Source organism: Cajanus cajan, chromosome 8, assembly GCF_000230855.2.
Source record: "Cajanus cajan strain Asha chromosome 8, NIPB_CcT2T_4, whole genome shotgun sequence".
NCBI lineage: Eukaryota > Viridiplantae > Streptophyta > Magnoliopsida > Fabales > Fabaceae > Cajanus > Cajanus cajan.
In genome coordinates this window covers 13,026,577-13,052,749 of record NC_138524.1, presented here as the reverse complement: position 1 = coordinate 13,052,749, position 26,173 = coordinate 13,026,577, and the positions used below count along the sequence as shown (strand labels likewise).

The window sequence follows — 26,173 nt, the reverse complement described above, 5'->3', positions numbered from 1 at the left end:
CTTTTTTACTTTATTTGTCTATTCAGTTAATTCATTGTTTTAATAATGAAAGTTTAATTTTTTCAGGATTATGGAGGATTCTGGGTCTGGTAGTGGAAGGAGGGAAGGTAGATTTGTCACCCGATTGTCTGGGTTGACAGCTGGACGCATTGCCAAGGAGAGGATACCGGTTGAGGTGGATCCTCGTTCTGGCAAGGATCAGGCCCAAATGCTGCCAAGTTTAAGAGCTATTTGGGAGTCCTAGCTCGACGACATGTTTCTATTATCATTCCATCATGGGATGACGTTCAGGAGGTTGACAAGAACCTCATGTGGCAAGATATTCAGGTATATACTTTCACATCCCTTGAATATTATATAACTTAAAATACATTATTTATTAATTGTTGTTATTTTCATAGCAAAATTTTGACATTCCCAACACTGAGGTCATGAGGAGGAAGATGTTATCTGCCCTGGCCACTAGGTGGAGAGACTTCAAGACTTTCTTGACACGGGAGTATGTATTTGGAGAGCGACAAAATGAGACTCCCTATCTAAAGTACCAGATCACTGATGAGGAGTGGATGCAATTTCGTACCACTCGATTGGACCCTTCGTGGCAGGTTAGTTATTGATAACTCTTACATTGACACAAATACTTAAGGTATATTTTAATTAATCTCATTTTCTTTTTTGTATTATTGCAGGCTAAAAGAATAGCTTTCCAAGAACGACAGGCCAAGAATGATGCACCCCATCTATTGTCAAGAGGGGGATATGAAAGAAAAAAAAAAAAGAAATGAAGAAGGCTAGGGCAGAGGCAGCAGGGGTTGAGTCTGCTGACCGTGTGGAGTCACCTCCGCGCCATGAGATGTGGATAGCAGCCCGGACAAAATCAGATGGGAAAATGACTTCTTAGTCTGCAAGGGTCGTTGCTGATAAAATAGTAAGTAAAAATATACAAACTAAGACTCTTCATTTCAACTCATTTAATTCATAAGTGTAGTTTAGGGTATACTTATTGTTAATATGTTGTAGGAGGGTTTAGTTGAGCAGAGCATCCAGGGCTCATTTGTTTCCGATGGTCGGAATGATATCCTCACAACGGCCATAGGAAGGCTAGAGCACGGAGGTCGTGTGCGTGGTGTTGGTGGTTCTTGGAGCCACCGAGATTTCTTTGGTGCCTGATCATCGAGGAGCATTGTTGACTGTTGCAGTCAAGAGGTTATGCAGAGAATGGAGTAGAGATTGGAGATGCAGTTTAAAGAGAAATTGAAGAATATTCAAAAAGAGTTTGGACAGAAGTTTGAACTTTTGGCTCGTTCTCAGCAACAGACTGCAGTTGCTCATGATGGTGTTCGAGTCAGCACTAAAGGGAGTTGTGCTGCTCCAGATCCCTCACCGGATCAGACTCACACTGATGTACCAAACCAGTGTGAGTTATATGTTGAGGATGACCCCCCACGGTTAGTGGCTATTGGCCGAGTATTTGAGGGTGGCTCAACCATCCATGGTGTCCCTCTACAGCCAAACTGGACACAGGTTGTGGTTGACCAAGTTCAAGATGCTGCTGCTCCAGTGCCTTTGCCCAATATAGAGGTTCAACTAGTGGGGCAGGCAACCGGCACATTCTTAGCTTGGCCAAAACGTTTGGTCATGCCGCTTTCAGCACGGGCAAAGGTAATTATATTATTCTCTTTTATATTCTTATAATTCTATTATTGTTTAACTAATTGTGATTATTTCTTTAGGATTTTATCAATCGTGGTAAAGAGGTCATGAGAGAACCTCATGTTGATGATGCTAATATCGCAGCAGCTGAGGATGATCCCATATCTAAGCTTCTAATCATATTACCACGATTAAAGAAGAAGCCAATTCAATTGCAGTGGGACATTAGAGTTTTTGGAGTTGATAGCGCTGCTGTTCTACTATACATATCTATGCTTGATGCATTAGAGATTGTTGGGGGAAACTCCATGTTAAATATTTCTATCATACAGCTGTGGGCCATGTAAGTCATATTTTCTTTTATGAGTCTAAATTTACAATAATTACATTTAACTTATAATAATTATTTGTGTTAGGTACATGGACAAATTGAGTGTGGAGCATGCACAAGTAGAAGTATATGGATTTATTGAGCCTCAATCCATCCAAAAATCAGGAAACACTCAAGTCCAGATCCAGCAATATATGCAAACATGGATGAGTGACTCAAGAAGAGATATATACATGGCTCCATACATTGACGGGTTAGTTTTTTAATTGGTTTTTTAATCATGGTAATTTTATAACTAATTTGTTTGTCATATAATGTAGGTCTCATTGGCAGTTAATGGTAATCATTCCTAAGGAATACACCGTGGTGTGGTTTTGTTCACTACATCGAAAACCAAGCCACGAAATTAAATGTCAATTACAAGGGTAACTAAATTTTTTTCATTATGTTTTAAAACTGTAATTATATATATTGGCTAACATTTGTTTTTATTTCAATTAATTAGAATCGTGTATGGAGTTAATATTTTAAGTGGAAGAGTCAGATCATCAAAGTCATTGTATTTCATATACCCTAAGGTTAGCAAATTAATTCATATAGTCAATAATATTTAAATTTATTAACTTTGGAAATAATAGTTATTTGTTTCTCATTTTAGTGTAATAGGCAACAAGACTCGTTTGAATGTGGCTATTACATCATGTATTGGATGAGAGCCATAGTTTCTGCGGGTATTATTGATTCTTGGGCGCAGGTAATTCATATCAAAATTTATTTAAGTATATTTACCTTTAGGATAATTAACATTGCATATTAATGAAACTTAAATTAATGTTTCAGGTCTTTCAAGATCCATCTCCATTGCCCGAAGATGAGATGCTCAAGATAAGAGAACAATGGGCAACTTTTTTTCTTCAAAGTATATAATAGTTAGATTTCTAAGTTTAGTTAGTTAGATATTATGTTTATAGTTTGATAGTTAGTTAGTTTAGTTAGTTAGATAGCATTGACAAACATATGTTTTATAGCTTTTTTAGGATAATAGGATTTACATTGTCATAATTTATGCTTTTTAAGATTTATATATTATTTTCTTTTTGTCATTCAATTTTGAAATATAATTTGAATTTCTATTCTGGACTGCCTGGTTTAGATTTGGTATTCTGGACTATATATATGCAGGTGTTGGGTATATCAAAAATTTATAAACGTTTTAAAAAAGAAACCCCATAATTTTACGTCGGACAAGCCATGTCCGACGTAAAATTATGGCATGTTTTTTGTCCCTTTTTACGTCGAGCTGGGATAATATCCGACGTAAATTTACGTCACGTTTTAGAGGCGACATAAATTTACGTCTCCCGTATTAACGTTGGAACCTTTTCCGACGTAAAAGGCTCAAAATACCCGACGTGTACTAGTGTCACCTTCCAGCTTACAAGTGTGTTTCCAATGTATGTGTGTTTCCTGCTCTAGTATCGGTGCAGTGCTTGCCATGTTTTCATGCTTGTATTATACTTCCTTTTCTGCAGTTTGTATTTCGTACCAAACTTCTATGCTAAATTAGTCCAAGAGGCTGTGCCTTTTCGACAATTACAATTATCATAATTTTTAATTGGACGTTTTATATTTTCCTCTACTAATATATATATATATATATATATATATATATATATATATATATATATATATATATATATATATATATATATATATATATATATATATATATTATATTAATCAGTATATCACACTAATTTAAAGATAGACGTTTTAACACATACCGAGTAGTATGAAGAAAAAGAAACAAATACATTAAAAACTATGTATTTCTATTCATTGGAAAAATTAACTAAAACAGGGTTTCTAAACTAAACCTGTGTTAATATCTATTGCACCAAAATCATTACCCTTTAAATCGAACCTAATGTCTCTTAGATCATGACTCCGATTCTCATTCACAAGAACAGCATCTATCCTCACCAAGGTTAGTGATAAGATCTGCCTGCTTATATGGGAATATGGTTTTATATATAAACAATCTCTTATTATTTATAAGAATTTGACGCGCGCAAATATATATATATATATATATATATATATATATATGAGGGGGGATCCTTTTACCCCAGGAGTAAAATTATCTAGAGTTACTCCGCTCAATAACTCATGTTCTACATCAAATTTTAACGATCCAACCGTTTAATTTAAAGTTCTTAAGGCATAGATCAAATCTGCAAATTTTTAGAAAATTTGAAAATCATTTGATTCTTCGTTTCATTAATTCAAATTGACGGATAATTATAAAATCATTTTATACATTGATTTAAATTAATGAAACGAAGTATCAAATGATCATCAAAATTTCTAAAAATTTGCAGATTTTATCTATGCATTAAAAACTTTAAATTAAACGGTTAGATCGTTAAAATTTGATGTAAAGCATGAGTTATTGAACGGAGTAACTCTAGGTAGTTTTACTATTGGAGTAAAAGGATCCCTCATATATATATATATATATATATATATATATATATATATATATATATATATATATATTAACTCTTTTATAATTCTCTTATTATTAATATTAATATTGAGATAGTGCATATTTGTGTTATTCACTTCACAATTTAAAGATCTTTAAATGACTCAATGGAGCATGCTATAATGTGAAACTATATGTTATATGTTTTAAGTTTGAAAAATCTAAAAAGAAACAAAGTTACTATCTTTCGTGAATTTAGTTGATATCTTTTGTCAACTAGCAAGGTAAAAACCTTTTTTACGTGTTAATTTGTTGTCAATTTGTGATAACCTAATAAATTAATTAATTTTATTAATTTTTAGGACTTTGTGGCAATTTTTGAGTGTTGAACCTTGTCTAACTTATTTTTGGATTGAAATGTTTTGAGAGACATTTCGGCATAAAGCTCAATGTTATGTGTTTTAATACCATAATAATAATTCATGGTGTTTAAATTGAATTGCAATTAAGGTGGCACTAAATTTGTACATATGAGTTAATTAAAATTGATTACATTTAATGGTATTATTAGTGGTAACTCTTGGTAGTGGAGGTATTGGGTTTGACAACTAAGTGATTATGGTTTATCTTTCGAAAATGACTCCAACTAAAAGTTGAGGAACAATTATAACCAATTGTTTTATTCACAAGACTACCTAGAATTTTAATTTCAAATATGGTTAATTACTATTGGAAGCAATGACTATTAATTAATTATTAATTGACTATTAATCGGATGTGTGGTTAACTTTTTAATTAAACAAATTAAGCATGGAGGTATGTTTTTCCTCTCTTAATTTTTCTTTAATTTTGTCATTATTGGGAGACTAATAGTAGGGCTTTCTTAAGAGGTTTTATTTATATGTTAAGTAGCCTTTCAAAGAGAATTAAAATTATGAGTGAAAGTGTCAATTTGTTGTTACTTTATAGATTGTTTTGTTATTAAGTAAAAAATAGAATAAAAAGTGCTTATGAGATGAAATGATTTGTTAAAGAAAATATAGGAATTATGGATCAATAAAAAAAATTAAAGAGTTTTTAAGTTCTAATTTCATATGAAAGACTTGAGAGAAATTTGTGAGATTTTAGGTATTAAAATACGAAAAACTTAAATTAGTTTTCTCTCTAAGTCAAGCTTATTATATTTAAAAATTTATTAAAGAAATTTTAATAGTTTTGATGTTGTATGTGGCAGAGCTTCATATGATTGTATCATTCATCTTGAAAAAAAATTATGGAATGTCATTGGAAGGGGAACCGATGTTTCTTAATCTGAATATGCAAAAATAATTGGTAGTGTTATGCATCTCATAAATTACTCTATAATTGATATTACACATGTTGTAAGTAAATTTAGTAGATACACTTATAATTTAAATGATGGTTATTAAATAGTGTTTTTGAGTCTTTTAGAAGTATTTAAAGGTACTATAACTTGGAGTTTAGAATTTATTAACTTTCCAACTGTCTCAAAAGGGTTTTGTGATGCAAATTGGAGTTCAGAAAATGATAATGTAAGAATATATTCACTTTAGCAGGTTATATTGTTTCTTAGAAATCAACAAAACAAACATGTATAACATAGTTTACAATGGAATTGGAATTCCTAATACTTGAACATGCAAGTGAATAAGCATAATAGTTAAAGGGGTATAATGGCTAATATACTATTATGCGGAAGATCTACATCTCTTGTATCCCTTCATTCTTATTAATAAGCTACAATTATTGTGACTAATAGTGCTTATAATGATAAGAGAGAAGACACATGTATGAGACATGGTGTTGTCAAAATTTTAATTAAAAATTGTGGTATCTCACACAAGTATGTAAAAAGTGAGAAAATCCTTATAGATCCTTTACAAAAGGATTACTCAATAAAATTATCTTGGATATGTCGAGGGGATAGGCTTGAAGTAATGAGTGGAGGAAAGTATAGTGGATACTCAATTAGTGGTCAAACAAAGCCATATGAATATTCCTATGCACTACTTTTCTCATCCATATGGCCTTTGATAGTGTTTGATGTGAGGTTGAGTCATGAGCTCTTAATAGATACATAGTCCTTGATATGGGTGATGCTATAGAGACACACTTGATGTATCTACCTACGTGAGTGTGTGAAGACATAAGTCACCTTCCATGAAAAACTTTGGCTATCTTTCTAGAGTATTCATGGGCAACTCATGGTGAATATACATATAAAGGCTTAAAGTATTGTGTAAAACTTTAATCATGGAACTATCATGATTTTAAAGGTAAAAGTAGGGATGTATGCAGGTTGGGTTGGACCGGGTTTAGATATACCAATTACCCGACCCAATCAAAATTTAATGGATTGGGTTGGGTTGGATTTGTGTAATTTTTTTCAAAACTCAATCCAACTCAACCCAATCATGAACGGGTTGGGTTAGGTTGGTTTAATCAAGTCATCATAATTATATTTATTTATTTTTTGTAAAAATTTAAATATTTCAAAATAGATATAAATCATTTGATACATTATTGTAAATTTTATGCTATCAACCTATAAAGCAAATAATGATGCAAGTTAAATTATAAAATAAATTTATTAATTTGTTACATTATTATCAACTCAAAAAATCAACATTAATTAATACAAAATAAAATTTAAAATAAATATACTATATTGTTACAATGTTATCAACCTAAAACACAAAACTTATTACTAAGTAAGAGTGACAATGAGTAATGTTCTAAGCAAATGATTATTCAAACATTATTATTATTATTATTATTATTATTATTATTATTATTATTATATATGATCAGGTTGGGTCGGGTCAATAATAGGTTGAAAATACAAAACTCTTTACCCGACCCATATAGTACCGGATTTTGATCGGGTTGGGTTGGGTTTGACCCAAACACTAAAAAAAATCCACCCCGAACTCATTGGGTTGGTTTAGGTCAATTCAATTTCGTGGGTTACCTGTACCCGCTTACACCCCTAGGTAAAAGTGTGTGTTGTGAGGGGTCTCATGTTAAATCCATTAAGTTCAAAAATAATTCACTTTTTGGACATAAGATGTTGTCTCACTAGCACAACGTGTTAAGTCAATCCTATGGACATTAACACTTATGCACAAAAACCTTTCCTTGCCCAAATTTTTTTTTCTCTCTTTCACTTATATGTCATTAGTGGCGAATTGTGGAAATAATGACACATAAGTGTTAATCATTTGGTTGTTACTGTTAACATATTAATTACTTTGTTATTATTGGCATCTTAATTATTTTGTTACCATTGGTATTAAAAGTTTTTATTAATTATTTTTCAACGAATTGATTCTTTATCACTATATAAAAAGTGATGAAGTGAACCTTAAGAGATAAAAACAATTTCTATTTCCTATACTTTTCTTCATACTTATTATTTTTTTGGGTATTGTTCGTGAGACTTCAATATGTTTGACCTTGAGTGCATGATTTGACCTCTAGTGCACGAGTTTGAACACGTTGTTGTTGTGTAAACCTTGAGAAGCAAACTGGTTATTGAATTTCAACAGAGGTCCATTGAAAATTTGTAGGACAGTTATTCTTATCACGACAAAATATTCTTTTTCACTTTATTTTTCTCCTAATATTTTTCAACAAATATAACTTACTTTTGCTACAATGGTGAAGTTTACTAAATGGTTCATGTGGAGGAGTGTGTTTTCATTTTATTTATTTATTTATTTAAAATATATGAAATTACTAATATGCCCTACTTAAAAATATTTTTTTAAAAAATAATGTATCATTAACTACTCTTTAGGAGAACTTCGTGGCACACACCTATTCAAAGTTCCACAACCTCACAATGCAATCCAACAAGGTAAAGAGACCATCACACTATTCTTTTATATATATATATATATATATATATATATATATATATATATATATATATATATATATCATAAACTTGTTGAGGTAAGGAGTGAAGAGTACATGATGTAGTAAGCGGTAGTACTTAGATTATGTTAATTATCGAGCATTATTGCAAAAACATCCTTACTCATTAACGAGGAGACTAGCGACCACAATAATGTCGAAAAACTTCAACAATCTAAAATCTTCCATCCAATGGATGCACTTACAAGTTTGCCCTATCCCTTATTCTTTGCTCACACTGTATGTGTCATATCGAACGAAAAATCGTGACCATGAAAAAAGCTTCCATCTCATCATGGAGTCCCTCAATGAGTGGAAGCCTCTAAGAAGAAGATGTAGTGCCGGGTAAATATGGTGTGCTTTTGGGACAAAATGGACATTCCTCAACAAAAAACAAAATAAACATAAAAATAAAAGTTTTATCATTGAAAATATAATTATAAATTTGGACCATTCATTTTTTTAATAAATTTATCCTACAACTTAGAATGCTTACTTTAAGGGTGAACCACATTCTGAAGTTATATTTATAAGCTTTTTCACCATGAACCACTTCATACCTGGATTTGTAACACCCTTTACCTCACATGTCATAAGTCATAAATAATAAAATATAACTAAATGACATCATTTCTTTTAAATAAAACCAAACTTGTTCAAATAGAGAGAATAACATTTTTAACTTAAACGAACTAGCATAACCAATGAAATTGCAAGGAAATAAAATTAATGTTTTCCAAAATAATTCAATAGAAGCAACATCCTAACTACGTCTAACTACGCTCTGATGTCAGATCTTATTAGAGCACAACCCATCATTGAGGGCTATGCCTCATCACCAACATCTTCAACCTCATGTTGATGCTCACCTACATCATAAACAAGGGAAACAACACAAAAAAAGAGTAAGAAACATCTCACTCTAGCTCACGGTGTAAGAATGCAAATCGGATAACCAAACACAAACAAGACATACAACAAGACATAGCATACACAGACAAGCATTATCATCACATTTATTCATTCATAGCACATAATAAATAATAACAGATAACATTATAATACATTATGCAATTGACACATACTACAAGTTAACATGCATGTAGTGTTAGTAAAAACATATCACACATGTGCATTGCCGCTAACAATATACGTAGAGTAGCATAGGAGTACATGTCAGGTCACACCCTATGTGCACTCTCACTAGAAGGACATACTACCAAGGGTTTGGTTGGGATAGCTAAGTCACGCTAGATACATCCCATGCTCACAAGGACAGGACTGAGACTTCCAAATCAAGCAATCCTCAATATTGGTTCCCAAGCTTTTACACAAGAGACCTTCCTTGATAGTTATTCCATATCATACCCTTAAAAGCACTTTTATGCATATGATGTATGTCAAACAGACTCAATGTATTACATCTACATGATTTCACTTCACATATCATATATTTCTCCTATCACATCATATATCGCATGTTCATTCTCAAATACATAGACTAATTATTAGTAAAAAGGCAGTATCAAGATTACAAGGTAATACATCATCCATTTCATACATGGTTCATACACAAGTATCATTCTCTTAGGGTTTCCCACGGGAGCACCAAAACATACAATTACAGGACAAGAATATGAAATTATCAACATATACATACAATTAACATTGATTATAACATACAAAGAAAAACAAAGAAGATAAATACACATTTGGGAAAAAAACGCTCATACATAGGCATACAATAGAGATATAATTGGGAGTCAATCCTACTATCCAACATAAAATCCACCACCCAGAGTGCGACACCTTGGTAATCAAAAGAAAATGGATGCATGACTCTAGGATGATTTCTTTCTTGTTTCTATTCTTTGAACTCTGAAACATGTATGTAAAATAAAAATGTAAAAAAACGTTTGATTGAAAAGTTGTTCTTTTAAAAATCTTAACTTCTCTTTAATCCTCCAGTTAAAACACATAAGATTAGTTACTAATTTTCTTCCCTCTTAATTTAATTAAATAAAACCTTTAATAAAATTTCTTATATTATATTCCAAAACATATCAAATAATTAAATAAATATTAATCAACCTTTATTAATTAAAATTATTAATAAAATATTTATATTATATTTTATGAAAATGTGATCCACACTAGAAATTGTCCAAGAATGAAAAGGGAAAATATTATAATCATAAAACTGTAGTAGTAATATACTTTCTTGATTGAAATATACAAACTCTAGCATGACATGAAGGGTGTGTTCTCACCCAAAATGTTTGGAAAATCTGAACAAGAAAATCGATTGAACTAATACAAGGGGATCTTCAACTTTGACATTTGGAGCCTTCAAAAAAAATGGAAGAAGAAGCCAAGGAAAGCAACAAGTGAGAGAAAGTGAAGAGGAGTGATCACATGGATGGAGTTTGAAGGAGCATGCTCATCGCTTTGTTTGATGTGGGTGCAATCAAGACCTTGGACACCTTCTTTGCACTCATTTGAAAATAGGCCAGGGGGGTATTTGCCATAGACGTTTATATAGCTAAACATCACATAACTGCAATCGGTTGTGACATCATTAATCTCATCAGTGAAAGGGCATGCAAATTGCTTGAAAGCATTACAGCACACATCGGGTGGATACGCGGGTCCCTTGCATTGGCTTGTTAGGATTGTGTAGTTCTTGTTCTCAAAGTCAACTTTACAAGCTGCACACAACGTTTCACTTATATCACCTCAATCATTCAAAATCACATGAGAAGATACTTTGGTTAATGAGTTATAAAAGTCACTCATTATTTTCATTATGATTTTTAAATTTTATAAAAAATAAAATATGCAAGCAACAGAGGTATTAACTTAAAATGAAGATAAAAAAGTAAAAACTAAATCTAGTAAAGTGGAACACATTTCCATAATTCCATTCCAACATTGGAAAATAGTAAAATGTATGCTATATGTATTATGATAAAGACATTATCATCAGTGGCGTAGCATTAGTATGACATATATATAGATGAGTCATACATCCACTAAAACTTTTCTACTTTCTTAGAGATCAATGAAAAAATAAATGGTAACAACCCTTAAGTTTGTCTATTCTGAAAAACTTGCTTTTTTCCCAAAAGAAAAAATACTTATATTTATTTGCATTATATCACTAAATTTTGCACTTCTCAGTAAGTGAGTCATTATAACATCAATTATATTACTAAATTTTACAAGAAAGTTTTGTTCGTGCTATTCTTGAGGGTAGTTAAGTAATGTTTTGAGAAATTTCTTGATAAATACTTATAGGAAAAAAAATAGATAAACTAAGTCAATTTTTTTAATAAGTTACAATTAATTCATGCAATTCATTTTTTTATAAAAATTCTTTCATTTTATTTTTCTAAAAATTAAGGTGCATAAGATTTTAATTAATAAAAACAATTTTTATATTTCCTTATTCTATATATACTTGAAAAAAGATTTCTGCACACTTTAATAGAAATAAAAAGATAGAAAAAATAAATTGATGATGTAATATGATAAGAAAAGATAAATGAAAAAGTATTAAGTCTTACTTGAATGTTTGAAAATATGAGACATTTAAAAATAAGAACCTAGATACTTAGGAACAAGTTTGCATAAAATGTTCTTAATGAAGTTTTTATTCTTTATTATAGATATGATTTAATTTTGATAAATCTACTTTTGGGTAAGATTTTCTTAAAAGATAACTTTTTTTAAGGAGGACAAAGGGAAGAAAATTTATTGAAAAATTTGGGGATAGAAAGAGGGTAAGTTAAAATTAAAAAACCTAATGACACAAAGATGAGAAAAAAGAATAAATAATTCAAAGTACTTAGTGTCCTAAGAACTAAGCTCCTTGTTTTTTTGCTTACCTATCATCATCAACCTTTGTTCAACCTATTATCTTCTATCCAACGGTCACTTAAAGGCAATAGCTATTATATATATATATAGAGAGAGAGAGAGAAGGGATCCTTTTACTCCAGGAGTAAAACTACCTAGAGTTACTTCGTTCAATAACTCATGTTCTACATCAAATTTTAACGATCCAACCGTTCAATTTAAAGTTCTTAATGCATAGATCAAATCTGCAAATTTTTAGAAAATTTGATGATTATTTGATACTTCGTTTCATTAATTCAAATCAATGTATAAAATAATTTTATGATTATCCGTCAATTTGAATTAATGAAACGAAGTATCAAATGATTTTCAAATTTTCTAAAAATTTGCAAATTTGATCTATTCATTAAGAACTTTAAATTGAACGGTTGGATCATTAAAATTTGATGTAGAACATGAGTTATTGAACGGAGTAACTCTAGGTAATTTTACTCCTAGAGTAAAAGGATATATATATATATATATATATATATAGAGAGAGAGAGAGAGAGAGAGAGAAAGAGAGAGAGAGAGAGAAAAGAGAGAGAAATGATCCTTTTACTCCAAGAGTAAGTCTACCTAGACTTACTCCGTTCAATAACTCATGTTCTATATCAAATTTTAATGATTCAACCGTTGAATTTAAAATTCTTAATGCATAGATCAAATCTTCAAATTTTTAAAAAATTTGAAATCATTTGATACTTCATTTCATTAATTTAAATTGATGGATAATCATAAAATTATTTTATACATTGATTTGAATTAATGAAACGAAATATCAAATGATTTTCAAATTTTCTAAAAATTTGTAAATTTGATCATGCATTAAGAACTTTAAATTGAACGGTTGGATCGTTAAAATTTAATGTAAAACATGAGTTATTGAACGGAGTAAGTATAAGTAGACTTACTCCTAGAGTAAAAGGATCACTCCTCATATATATATATATATATATATATATATATATATATATATGAAACTGATAAGAAATAACATGAAAGAATTTCCTTTTTATAAATATTCATCGTAGTCAATACTCTCACTTATATGTAACCCACAAATAAAGAAATAAGTTATGGGTGACAAATCGATTTATTTCTTCATCATTTATGAGAACTATTAATAAGTAAATTTATTTATTATAATAAATTAAATTTAATTCATTCATTTAATTTTATGGATGATTGATGATTTATCCATGACTTTTTCAAAATCCATTAAATTACAATGAGAGATATTTATTAAGTTAATATTTTGAAAGGCTATTTTGACATTAAAAAAAAAGTCTTATAAATTTTAAAAAGACTATATAAAAATACAATGACTTATAAGGAAGAAAAAAAAAAGAAATAAAATATTTTAAAATAAAAATTATTTAAACATTATATTCATGGATTGTATCCATAAAAAAATTGTTAACGAGTAGATTGGATGAATATTTTTGTTTTAAATGTGTTGGATTTTTATGTAAATTTTTAATAAATTTAAATAAATTAATAAATTATTTTTATCCAATCTATTATAACTCACTTAAAAAAATTATCTTATCCATTCATTTACCAATCATAAACCAAATAATTAAAGAGAGAAAAAAGAGGAATGATTTGGTTGTCAACAAAACAAAGTATTTAGCTTCCTCTTTAAAGCCATTGATTTGTTTTAGAATAACCTAATTAATTTGGACATCCTTTAGATATATAATCTCCATATGCCGCCTGATTGAGAATTATAATGCACAAATTTGTTTTCATTTGGCAAGAGCAATAAAACCAAGTTCAATGGAATTGATTTCAGGCACTTGGTTACATTATGATTTCCACATTTGAATTGAAAGGAAATCCATTAAATATAAGCCAAAGCAAGAATTAAAAAGAGAGAAAAATGTTACCTTTCTTAACCTGTAGGAGGGCACGTCCAGTGGATGCCCCAGAATCTAATACGGCATCTGTGTTAACATAAATTCAACCACATTAAGCAAACTAATCTTAACAAATATGAATATCTATAAACCCATCATTAAATGTGACACATAAAAGGGTTGCATTGCATGTACCAGAAATGAATGGGCCAGCAGAGGAAAATGTTGCTAGGAGGAAGCAATAGAGAATGGAAGAGAATATGGCATTTGAAGTACCCATTTTCTCTTTCACTCTCACTTTTCTTTTTTTTTCAAATTTTTCTTTTTTCCTTTGAGGTGTGTGCTCCCTTTCTTTTGTTTTCTGGTTTTGGAGAGATGAAGAAGAGAGAGAGACATGGCAGGAATTGTGGTGCAAATCAACCGTCTTGTCTGGCTGCCAAAGTTCCAATGGCTCTCCGTAAGTTCCCTTGCCTTTGGTAATTTTGGTAGTTTTACAATATGTTTTTCCCTTTAGATAGTTATGTAATGTGCCCAATTTTTTTTCTATAATTGGAAAGAGGGGACTAGTTATCATTTTAACTTATTGGCATAGGATCCAACTCCTAAAACACATTACAATAATAACAACTCATTTAAAAATTAGGTACAAGTAATTATTTAATACTTATGTCAATTTTCGTTTTAGTTTTTTATATAAAGATTCTATGTTTTAATCTTTTAAACAAGTATTTCTTTTATATTTTAGTCCTTAATGTTAGTTGTTTTTAGTAGCATAAAACATAAAACATAAAATAAATTGCTTGTATAAAGACTAAAGCATAAAAAATTTTATATAAAAATTAAAACTAAAAGTTAGCATAAACAAAGATTTGAAATGATTAATTAAATCAAAATGACATAAAATAAATTGCTTGTATAAGGACCAAACCATAAGATTTTTGGATATAGAAATTAAAACTAAAAGTTAACATATATATAGATGCCAGATGATTAATTAAGTCAAAATTTATTTTCTTGCATTAGAATATTTTTGGTTTGTTCTAACTTAGCTTTTAATGGTTATAAAAAAAATAGAATTGGTAGGCCACTTGATAATAATATTCTTATTCAAGAGTTTGAATTCTAATTCAAATTCCTAACAATTTCTCCATGCTAAGCTTTTTTTTTTTTTCTTCAATAACTATAATATTCTTTGTGGGAGATAATTTTGGTTCGGTATAATTATTATGAGAGACAAAATATAATCTTTGAGTATATAATACATGTCATATTAAATGTTTGAATTCAGAATTACTAATTAAACTCAACTAATTCTACATCAGTTGATCAACATATTTAGTTGTCAACGTTAAAATGGCAGATTCAAAAGAAAGAGGTTTCAAATCATACTATTTTCAAATCTAATAGTTGTTAACATTTATGCATAAATACTCCAGAAAGGGTGCATCTAGAGCTAGCAGTGGATTAACATTTGTACCGCAAAAACAAAGTTCATCTCTTCTAATTTGCATGAAAGCAATGTTATACTGGTCAAACCACCATGCGAAACAGGGAATTAACTTCAATTTCACAAAGGGAAGTAATTTGAGTCAAACTCCACCATACAATATACATTGCTTTATGTTGTATTCAAAATCCCAACTCTTCAGAACGGCTATTATATTATCACTTATCTTAGAATAGTAGATTAAGCCTAGCTAACTCAATCCTACAAAACTGGCTTATAAAGTGAGGATTGCTTTCCACTTATATACTATTCAATTACCTAATCTCTAGTCGATATAGGACTTGAGTTTTTCCCAATACACTCCCTCACGTCCAGTATTATTGGGCTTGGTACGTGGATAAATGGTGGGTGACCCTTTTAATAATATAGGATTGGCGGGACTTGGGTTTTTCCCAATACACCCCCTCACGTCCAGCATTATTGGGCTTGGTATGTAGATAAATGGCGAGTGACCCATTTTTAAGAATCTAGGATAGCTTTGATACTATCTTAGAATAGTAGATTAAGCATAACTCAACCCTACAAAACCGGCTTATAAGGTGAGGATTGTTTTCCACTTATAACTTATACTATTTGTAAATCAAGAAAGAAAAATAGGCCCAAATTTATATTGTTTAAAAGCAATAGAATATTCAAGGCCTGACGCATTTTGAACTGATTTTAGAACAAACAAAAAAAATTTCTCTGAAAAGCATTAAACAGTAAATTGACTATTTTAATAAACAACCATTATAGATATAAAATCTATTTGGATAAATTTCTTTAGAAATATTTTTAGAAAGATAAAAGTAGAAGGAAAACATGAAATATCTTTCTCCATGATTTAAAACTCTCCCATATAGATTTAAAAAAAAAATACAAATAAGTTCATCCATAAATCTAGTTTTAATTTATAAAGAAGTTTATTTTATTTTTTTTCATATTTTTTTCCTTCCATAAATATTTAAAAAAAAGTTTATCCAAACAAAGTTATACTAAAAATTGAAAGATCTGCCGAAAGAGTTATGACAAAACGGCACAAAGTTGCGACTTTAATACCAAGTATTTTTCACAATAGCTTTCCATTATTGTGTTGACATAAGGAAATTCTGTACATAATGACTAAAATCATGAACAAGCAAATTTGAGCTTTTTCTCTTAAACAATTGAAACGTGTGTCTAAATGGTCTTGTGGGTTGTGTTCTGGATTCTTCCTAGCCTAGTTTCTGTGTATTTGGGCAAATGTAGAGGATGCATATCGGAAATATTTCAAAAGACTCGGTTTTAGGTTTATAAACACATATTTCTTTAATTTATTGATACATCTTTTCAAGGATAAATCGTGATGGTCTAACGAGTATTAAAATGAATAATACTTCAAATATGATGACTTTAATGATATTAGTGAATTTATGATTAGAACATTGACACTATAATAAGGGTTTAAATTATTCTTGTCCCTTAATCTTGATTGAAGTATTAAAACCAAACTTAAATCTTTGATGAAAACTATCACTTACATAACCCATAATTCATCATGTTAATCACTAGAAATTATAAACAGAAGCGTACCTAAACTCATGGTAATAAATGAGCAGTGCGGTTTGACCTCTCAAATCAACACATACTCTCTTAAGAAAATTCTTTAATTATCTCTGTCTCCTTCTAATATTGGGATGTCAATAAAGAAAAAAAATGTACTATGATTTGAAGATCTAACTTATTTATAGACAACCTTAAGATTGTCTTTTGATATTTCTATTTTTTACCCATTACAAATAGAATTATCCTTTAGTTATTGTACATTAAAAGTTTCATATCCTTTCAAATACATAACTATCTAAATAATTTATATGTTATTAGATCATTTTAATTTAACACAATCTTACGTATCCTCAATATATAATTATTCACATATAAGTCTAATGTTGGATTAAGAATCCTTTATGAGGAGACTTGTTTTGGTATACTTAAAAGTTTTATATTGCTTAGGAATCAAAATTTAAGATAATTTATAAACATTCTCCTTTCTTAACCTACCAAGATGTTTTTCTTAGGAATAGAATCGTAATGGTCCAATAAGTAATAAAATAGACAATATCTTAAATACAATAACCTTAATCGTGTCGAAACATGTGTTTCAAAGAGACAAGTAAAAAAATGGAAGCATGCCCAAAAGAAATTAAAAATGAATCGTGTGAATTTGTTGCGGTACAAATATGTCGATTTTCTAGGAGTTGCACACATGATTTTGGAACATTATTTAGTTAAAGTTGAATTTCCAGTATTGAAGTCATTTATACTTTGATACTCATTAATAGGTTTATTCTAAAATTTTGTATAAGATTCCTAACTCCCTGAAAAAAAAATTATATTTTCTTCACTTTTAGTCAAATATGCTTTTTAGTATCGAGTTTGATAGAAATCCATAACAAAACAAGATTACTTTTTCAGTAAAATCAACGTTGAAAACCATTTTCGTGAGTTGGGGGATGGCTATAGTTGAACATTACATGCTAGCTGAACATTTGAATGTGCTGATGGCTCAAGTATCTACGATGTGTCTATTTGTTATAAACTTGAATAGAAACAGAATTAGTTTTAGAAGTTTAAATAACTTTTAAAGTAGTTTTTTTGTAGAACTTGTAATACATGAGAGTTTACCATAGTATAAAAAATATCTACAATGTCTGTGCATATATTATTTAATAAGTAAAACTTAGGTCTTTGAGTTTAGAAGGCGTTATAATATCATTTTCTAAATTATAGAAAATTTAAATAAAAAGGTTTCTAATAGTATAAATTGACAATTATCTTAATCCAAAATTTTAAAAATATGTGAGTAAAATGATATTATATATATACATTTAAGGATCAAAATAACAATAAGTAGTTTAAATTAGAAATTATTTGAAATTCTAAAAATTTATTTGAATTTTTTTAAATTTCAAATACTTTTGTAACATTGTTCACCACTTTTTAGGATTACTCATTATTTAATCTAGTTTCAAAATGATAAATACAATTGAAAATTTGTAATATATGTTTAAGTTAACCTTAACTTTGAACTCTATTGGTTTATTTAGGTAAATTTCTTTAGAAACACTTTGAGAAGAGAAAAATTAGAAGGAAAAATAAAATAAGTATCAGTTAATTTGTAGAATTGTTTTTCTATTAGTTTCTTTAAAATCTTGTTTTAACTTATGTATAAGTTAACTTTAATTTATTAAAAAAAACATTTTAATTTTTTTCTTTTAAAAGTGTTTCTGAAAAAAATTATTCAAACATGACCTACATTGAAATTTATGTGCAGAACTGAAAATTCGATTTTGGTGTAAAGCAGACTTATGGAATTGGGTCATATAGTGGTTAGACAGGTCGATGTTCCTTGTCATCATAATAACCTGCGAGAGGTCATGATGTTGTGGCCCATTTGTTTTTCGTTCATTGTGGGTTGGGCTTACAACCTTATGTGATAAGTTAAATAGCGACAAACTTTTGAATGAAAATCTATACAACTAATAAAAAAATATATAAATTCTCACTTTTACATGGATATGTTTGCTTATATTTTTAATCTATATTTCAATAATCTTTAAATTATTTAAAAATAACTGTTTTATTTTTATAACTTCTCAAACTTTTTAATTATTAATCGTTAACTTTAATTTTTTTATTTTTTATTTTAAAATAAAATACACGGAAGTACAAAAATATCTTTTTATGTTAATATATAATAAATTAAATTAAATATTGAGATAGAGTTTTACTTACTCTAAGAATAAGTTTTGGTAAATTTGTTTTATTTAATAACTCATGTGTTATATCAAATTTCAGCAATTTAACTATTAAATTAAAAGTTTTTAATCTATAAATCAAATTTATAAATTTTTTAAAAATTTAAAAATCATATAATACTTTGTTATATTAATTCAAATCAATGTATAGAATATTTTTATGATAATTCATCAATTTGAATTAATGAAATAAAGTATCAAATATTTTAAAATTTTTAAAAAAACTTTACAAACTTGATTTATACATCGAGAACTTTTTATTTAATGGTTAAATCATTAAAAGTTTATTTAGAACATGAGTTATTAAGTGAAGTAAGTACTACTAGACTTAGTTTTCACTCCAAAAGCAAGTTTATTGAAACTTACTTCAATCAATAATTCATATTCTACATCAAATTTTTAACAATTCAATTATTAAATTAAAATTTCTTAATACATACATTAATTTTGCAAAGTTTTTAAAAAAATTTAAAAATTATTTGATATTTCTTTTCATTAATTCAAATTAACAGAAAAAGTGTTTTTGTGATTGTCATTCGATTTGAATTAATGAAACAAAATATCAAATAATTTTTAAATTTTTAAAACTTTGTAGATTTAATTTATGCATTAAGAACTTTTAATTCAACGACTGAATGACAATTGACAAAAGGAGAACAAACATGATGTTGTACATTTTCTCATTAGGGTCACTATCTCATCAATGAAATAGAAATTAGTGAACGAAATTGACAAGTAAATAGAATATTTTCAGCAAGGTTTTTCAGAATTTGATGGTTCACTGATGAACCACTTCCTTTATATTTAAAATTTTCACGACTCACAGCTGAATCACGTTGTTTGTAGGTTCACCGTAGATTTTATCAATTATAATGTTTTTAATTATAGAAATTTTTATCCTTTAAAATAGAGTTAAATATATATGTATATTATTAATAAAGATGATATTTATATATATATATATATATACATATATTTTGGTGACTATTTTACTTTTTAATTTTTAAAAAATTATTTCTCTTTTTTACATTTTTTATTTAGTTTTTATTTTTTACTTTATTTTTTTGTAAATTTATTTTTTAAATTTCTCACATCCTCTAAATAATTATTTAAAATCATTTATACTCTGTAGTTTTTAACCATTCACATTACGCATATTTAAATTTAATTATTTTTATTATTTATTTTATTTTTAAAAAGTATAAAAAAATACAAAGTATTCTTTTACGCTAGTATTTAAATTGTAATAGTGAAAAAAAGATCCCGATTCCCTTCAACAAATTTATTTTTGTGAAGGTAATTATTTTTTATTTAATTTACAAAAGAATGATATAAATTTTAAAAATTAACTTATTTTTATATTTATAAAATTTTGAATTTAAAATATAAATGAAAGTATTTTAAACATTATACTAAAAATATTTTAAATATTTTTCTCTTCCTAAATTCTTCCAATATAGGAGAAGAGATAATATTCCACAAGGAAAAGTTTTGTTCCCCTTCCATTCCTTTTTTTTTTTTTTTTTTCTTTTTTAAAAGGTGAACCAAACATTAAAATTGTTATAATATATTTTAAAAAAAACTTATAAATGTTATATACACTTTTTGAAAAGTTTCCTTCCTTTTCCAAGAAGACCGAAAAAACCAAACTACAAGTCTACAACTTTTTAAATATGCGTGCTGTATGACAATGACAAATACCTATGAAGAAATTTAGGCAGAAATATTGGATAATTGAGTTTTTATATAATAATTTTCTTCTATTGAATTTACTTATTTTATTTTTCTCAAATAAGAATAATCTCAGAATTCAATTATTTAGAAAATTAAAAATATTTGTATGATCAACCTAGTTTTCATAAATTTGAAACAAAATTATTCTTTTTCTTTTAGAATCAAAGACTGGGATGTTGTTTTAATTTTTCACATAATCTATAATATTTTTTATTTATTATATATTTAAAATTTAATTTTAACATTTATTTTAAATTATTATTATTCCTGTTTCAATTGTTCTTGTTATTATTTTTACTTATATTATTATTATTATATCGTATTCTTTTATAACGTTTATTTTGACTTATAATTATTCAAGTTAAATTTATTTTTCAAATTTTTTATATGTATTGTTGTATATTTTTACATTAATAAAAAAAACTATTTTATAATTGCATATTTTTGGTATAATAACTCCTCTTTGATAGCATATTTATGCATTATTAACTCTTTGAATTTTCTCAAAACTCTTTGAATTTTGAACTTCACATTGTCTTGCTTAACAACCATACCTCTGTAAACTAAATGAATCATGGTATAAAACTTATATGCGAAAGTTGCATATAATATAAAGTTGTCAATATTTTAAACGAAGTTCGTATATAATTACTAAAATTGATCTAGTGACAAGGAGTTAAGATAATAAATATAAAGTTTTATATTCAAATTTTATTACTATTATTGTAATTTTTATAATAAAAAATCAAATAATATGGACAAATTTACGTTATTTTGTACTGTACTAATTTTAATTACACTATATATTAATGTCATAAAGTATTATTAATATCTGTTATTTCTTATTTGTTGTAATTAAGTATTAAATGTAATTTTAATTCTAAAAAAAAAATATTTTTATTGTAAAAAAATATTTCTTAATTCTTATAAAAGTGTGTATTTCGAAAGAGAAACAAGTAGGAAGATCAAATTTTAAAGGAGAGTGGTTTAATATGGTTAAGTCTTTTTTTTTTTTTGGGTGATTACAATAATAAAGTTTAAAATGAACTGAAATAAGAAGTGTTCAAAATATCTAGTTAAGATAATAATAAAAAAATAAAAATGTCATTATTCTAAGTTATGATATCTAATAACAAATTCATGTACCACTCCAACATGTTCCTAATCTATTGTACTGGGAGAGCAGATAATGACAAGATGCATGTATATATATATATATATATATATATATATATATATATATATATATATATATATATATATATATATATATATATATGATATAATTTGGTGAATGAAAATAATGCGTGTCATCCTTATCCATCTAAAAGGGAAGAATGTGATCATTTGTGTTTTATAATATGTTTGTCCCTGGCAGTACAAAAGTTCCAAAATATGAGCCATTCACACAACCACACTCAATATCCATATCTTTTATTCACAAAATCATAATTGCATTGGATGCCACGCTTAGGATCACCCACTATTCTATTATCCTGTTGACCCAAACATGTCAAAACAATTTTAGATACTTACACTTTAATGTCTCTTTTGTTACACACATATACATATACATATATTAATTACTTTATACAATACACAAACATATTTATTGTATATAATTAAAATTTATAATAAGTTATACAAATAAATTTTATTTAAATATATAAATTATATTTAAATTTTATATAAATAAATATTTTTAAACATATAAATTATTCTGTGACTTTTTTGTATTTTCTGTGATGAATGTTTTGGATATGAGGTCTACGGTAGTGATTCACAATCTTCATTTTTAAGAAGTGGATTGAAGCAAGATTGACACAACAAAGAAGGAATGAACAAAGAGTTGCAAGAGATATGAGGTGGGGTAGAAGGGCATATCGAGAAAAAGAAGAAAAAAAAAATAGAAGATAAAAGTTGGACCTTTGATATAAAATTCAATATATTTAACGAATGAAATTTCTTTCCCACACTAGAATCCGTCTTTCATTAGCTGCTTTTTTAAGAAACATAATGGCTGATATATGTTTAGTGAGAACACCAAAAACCCACCACAAGGCACAAACACACTAAAGACAAAGTGAGAGAGAGAGGAAAAAAGAAAACCTTATCCACCAAATACAACGAGGACACTTGTTAACAATGTCAGTATCAGGGAACTAGTGAAAAGTATACCACATAGGTAGATGGAAACAGAAGAGGGTAGGGTTAGGAAAGAGAAAACGTAATAGTATTCGGATTATCCTTTAATTTTGAGATATCAAAGTTATGGTAATTTAACACATCTCCATCGTTAAATTTGTAATAATAGATCAGATTGTCACACGTGTACAAAATATATTTTAACTTAAATGTACATGTATCACAATCTGATCTACTATTACAAATTCAATGATTTAAATGTGTAAAGTTACTCTAATTTTTCTCCTCGAAATCTATTTCCTAGTATTCACCAGAGAAGATGAAATTAGTGACGCAAGCTTTAGCCTTATATTTGTTAAAAGGTAAATTGAGAAGAGGAGGAAGAAACAGAACGCAAGTATTGGCAAGTGAAAATTTTGGTGTTAGTTTGATAAAATAGAATCTTGAAGAATTGTGATGAAAATAAAGTGGGATCCACATAAAAAATATCTTCCCCTTTCATATGAGGAAAAGTACAAAGAAATATGAAAAGTTAAGGGGTAGGAGGACATGACGTAAGGATCTGGGTCACTTTAGATAAAAAAAAATTATTATTATTATTTTAATAATAACAATAATATTATTAAAATTTTACTCTATTTTTCTTTATTAAATAATTTATATTTTTATTCTATTCCTTAATTATTTTCCTACACTTTTCTTCTTCTTTTTTTTTTTTTCCTTCACTTTTTTCCTCTTTAATAAACACGTGATTAGGACACAAAAGAGTTTCAAAACCACAAAGGGGAATGAATACGTAGATATTACTGCATCACTTCAAATATGACCAAATGTAAAATAATTTTTTGTTCTAAATTCTACATCGATTATTAACAATTTGGTATAAATCGTTTTCATTTAATTACAAAAGTGTCGTCACCTAACTTTCTCCATTGGATATAGAAAATCTAACATAAAACACTATTTTTATAACAGTAAAAAACATCATATATGTTAAAATAAAATTAAGATCCAATATAGAAGATATACCATAAAAAATAAAAGGACACAACATAAGAGATAGTTATAAATTGGTCAAAAACACCACATTATTTGTGATAAATCGATAAAAAACTATTAACATAACTAATTTCTATCGAATATGAGAAATTGAATATCAAGTTAAAGTAGTATAACTATAGTTAGTCTAAGAAAGATTCTCTTTGTAACATCTATACTATACAAATAGATGATGTAAAGATCCTTCCATAAATTTATGGTTTTATGTTAAATGGTTAAGAATGTCTTTAGACTATATTAAGAATAATTATCCTTATATTAAGAGTTTAGATGAGTCAGATATGCGACTTAGACTTAGGATGGGTTAGAACCCAACAAAACTCCCACATATTACACTATAAGAGAGGAAAGGAAAAGAGATAAAAGAGAAGGAAGCTATTACTAATGCGAGCACTTTCTACACCAATTATTTTAGTAATCACTTTCTACATCATTTAAGGCACCAACTAATGTAGAAATCAAGTCTTTGCATAGATTTATATCTTAAATAATGTAGAAAGTTGTGCTTTTTTAAAATATATTTTCTACTTTGTTTACAGATGAATTTGTAAAATTGAAATCATAGATTCAAGCAAAATTCAATCATATTAGTATATATAAGATAAATTATAAATATCATCAATAATTATTAATAAATACATTGAAACATGACCATATATATGTTAATGTTGCACCTAAATAATTCTAAACTACTTTAAACATTTGTAAAGTATCTAAAAATCCATTCTGAATATATATATATATATATATATATATATATATATATATATATATATATATATATATATATATATTTCATGTAGAATTAATAGCAAAAAAAATAACTAATGCTAAAAACCACCTAAAAAAACAGTTCTAAGCTGCCAAAAACATCATATGATGTATTCCTAATTTGTAAAAAAAAAAATTGCTCACTCATGGAGAATTTATTCAATTTTCTCTTCAGCAAGTGACTCGGAGTATGCAAATATTTGCAACAAACAATAATTTAACATTAAATAACATTGGATCATAATTAAAAGATAACTATTTTAAGTTGTTAAAGTAAAAAAAAAAAAAAAAAATGCACATTACTTACTGCGAAGAATCCCTAGTCAATTTGACTGTGATTCACATCCAATACACACTTATAACCTTTTTTTTTATTACTCAAAAATGAACACAAAATTTAATTATATCAAAAAAATTATAGAAACTAATAAAATGTGTTTTTTTTTTAGATTCTAGGCCTGTAAAGTACGTACTCTAGCATAAATCCAATTACGGTTATTTACTCCTGTCGTGGGCTACACAATATCATTCACAATATATTACTTCTAATCTTTATTTAAGAAATAGACAAATTATCAAAATTAAAAGAAGTAATTAAATTGATTATTTTAATTAATTCTACCATCAATTCATTTTTGATTTGAAAGATATTATTTATTTTAAGCGATTGTTATATTTAATGTTAATTATAAGTAAATGTATAAAAAGTTAGAGTTAATAATAAATTATGAATATAAAAAAAATTATACTCAAAACTAGTGATTATACTTAGAAATAGTAAAATTATTACAAAATGGCATAAGAGCAAACATAAATACCAGGCCACCCAAAATAGAATCAAACATGTATACAAGGTAACCAAAAATAGAACACAAAAAATATATATAAAGTCACCAAAAAGAACAACAATATGCAATCCAAACTTATAAAAATAAATTACTTGTAGTTGTTGATAATCAAATACAACATATAATCAAGAATTTTTAAAATCATTATAGTTTATTGTTCAGG

The 26,173-nt window shown here is 27.5% G+C and overlaps 2 protein-coding genes across 3 annotated transcripts; one reads left to right on the top strand and one right to left on the bottom strand.

Moving 5' to 3' along the window:
- Positions 1–904: 904 nt before the first annotated feature.
- Positions 905–3,066, top strand: LOC145950812 (uncharacterized). Its single transcript, XM_083062603.1, has 2 exons — positions 905–2,738; positions 2,825–3,066. Exon 1 carries the CDS (start codon positions 1,237–1,239, stop codon positions 1,693–1,695), a length of 459 nt encoding a protein of 152 aa, XP_082918729.1. The 5' UTR covers positions 905–1,236; the 3' UTR covers positions 1,696–2,738; positions 2,825–3,066.
- A 5,959-nt stretch (positions 3,067–9,025) lies between these two features.
- Positions 9,026–14,562, bottom strand: LOC109790701 (GPI-anchored protein LLG2-like). 2 transcript variants are annotated; one of them, XR_003803211.2, is made up of 4 exons: positions 14,366–14,562; positions 14,201–14,257; positions 10,682–11,119; positions 9,026–9,280 (listed from the first exon to the last, which is right to left on the bottom strand). XR_003803211.2 is itself a non-coding variant. In XM_020349898.3 (3 exons), exons 1-3 carry the CDS (start codon positions 14,448–14,450, stop codon positions 10,761–10,763), a joined length of 501 nt encoding a protein of 166 aa, XP_020205487.1. In that variant the 5' UTR covers positions 14,451–14,561; the 3' UTR covers positions 10,572–10,760. The 2 variants fall into 2 exon arrangements, 1 of the variants encoding a protein (XP_020205487.1); XM_020349898.3 differs by lacking the exon at positions 9,026–9,280 and having other exon boundaries at positions 10,572–11,119; positions 14,366–14,561.
- Between the last annotated feature and the right edge of the window lie 11,611 nt (positions 14,563–26,173).

Bases quoted from the DNA above. Each gene is read 5' to 3' on its own strand.
- LOC145950812 (XM_083062603.1), top strand. From the start codon at position 1,237: ATGCAGTTTAAAGAGAAATTGAAGAATATTCAAAAAGAGTTTGGACAG.
- LOC109790701 (XM_020349898.3), bottom strand. From the start codon at position 14,450: ATGGGTACTTCAAATGCCATATTCTCTTCCATTCTCTATTGCTTCCTC. The intron at 14,258-14,365 runs GTACATGCAATG...ATGTTAACACAG, and splicing joins TGCTGGCCCATTCATTTCTG to ATGCCGTATTAGATTCTGGG. The intron at 11,120-14,200 runs GTAACATTTTTC...CGTTGTGTGCAG, and splicing joins CCTCCTACAGGTTAAGAAAG to CTTGTAAAGTTGACTTTGAG.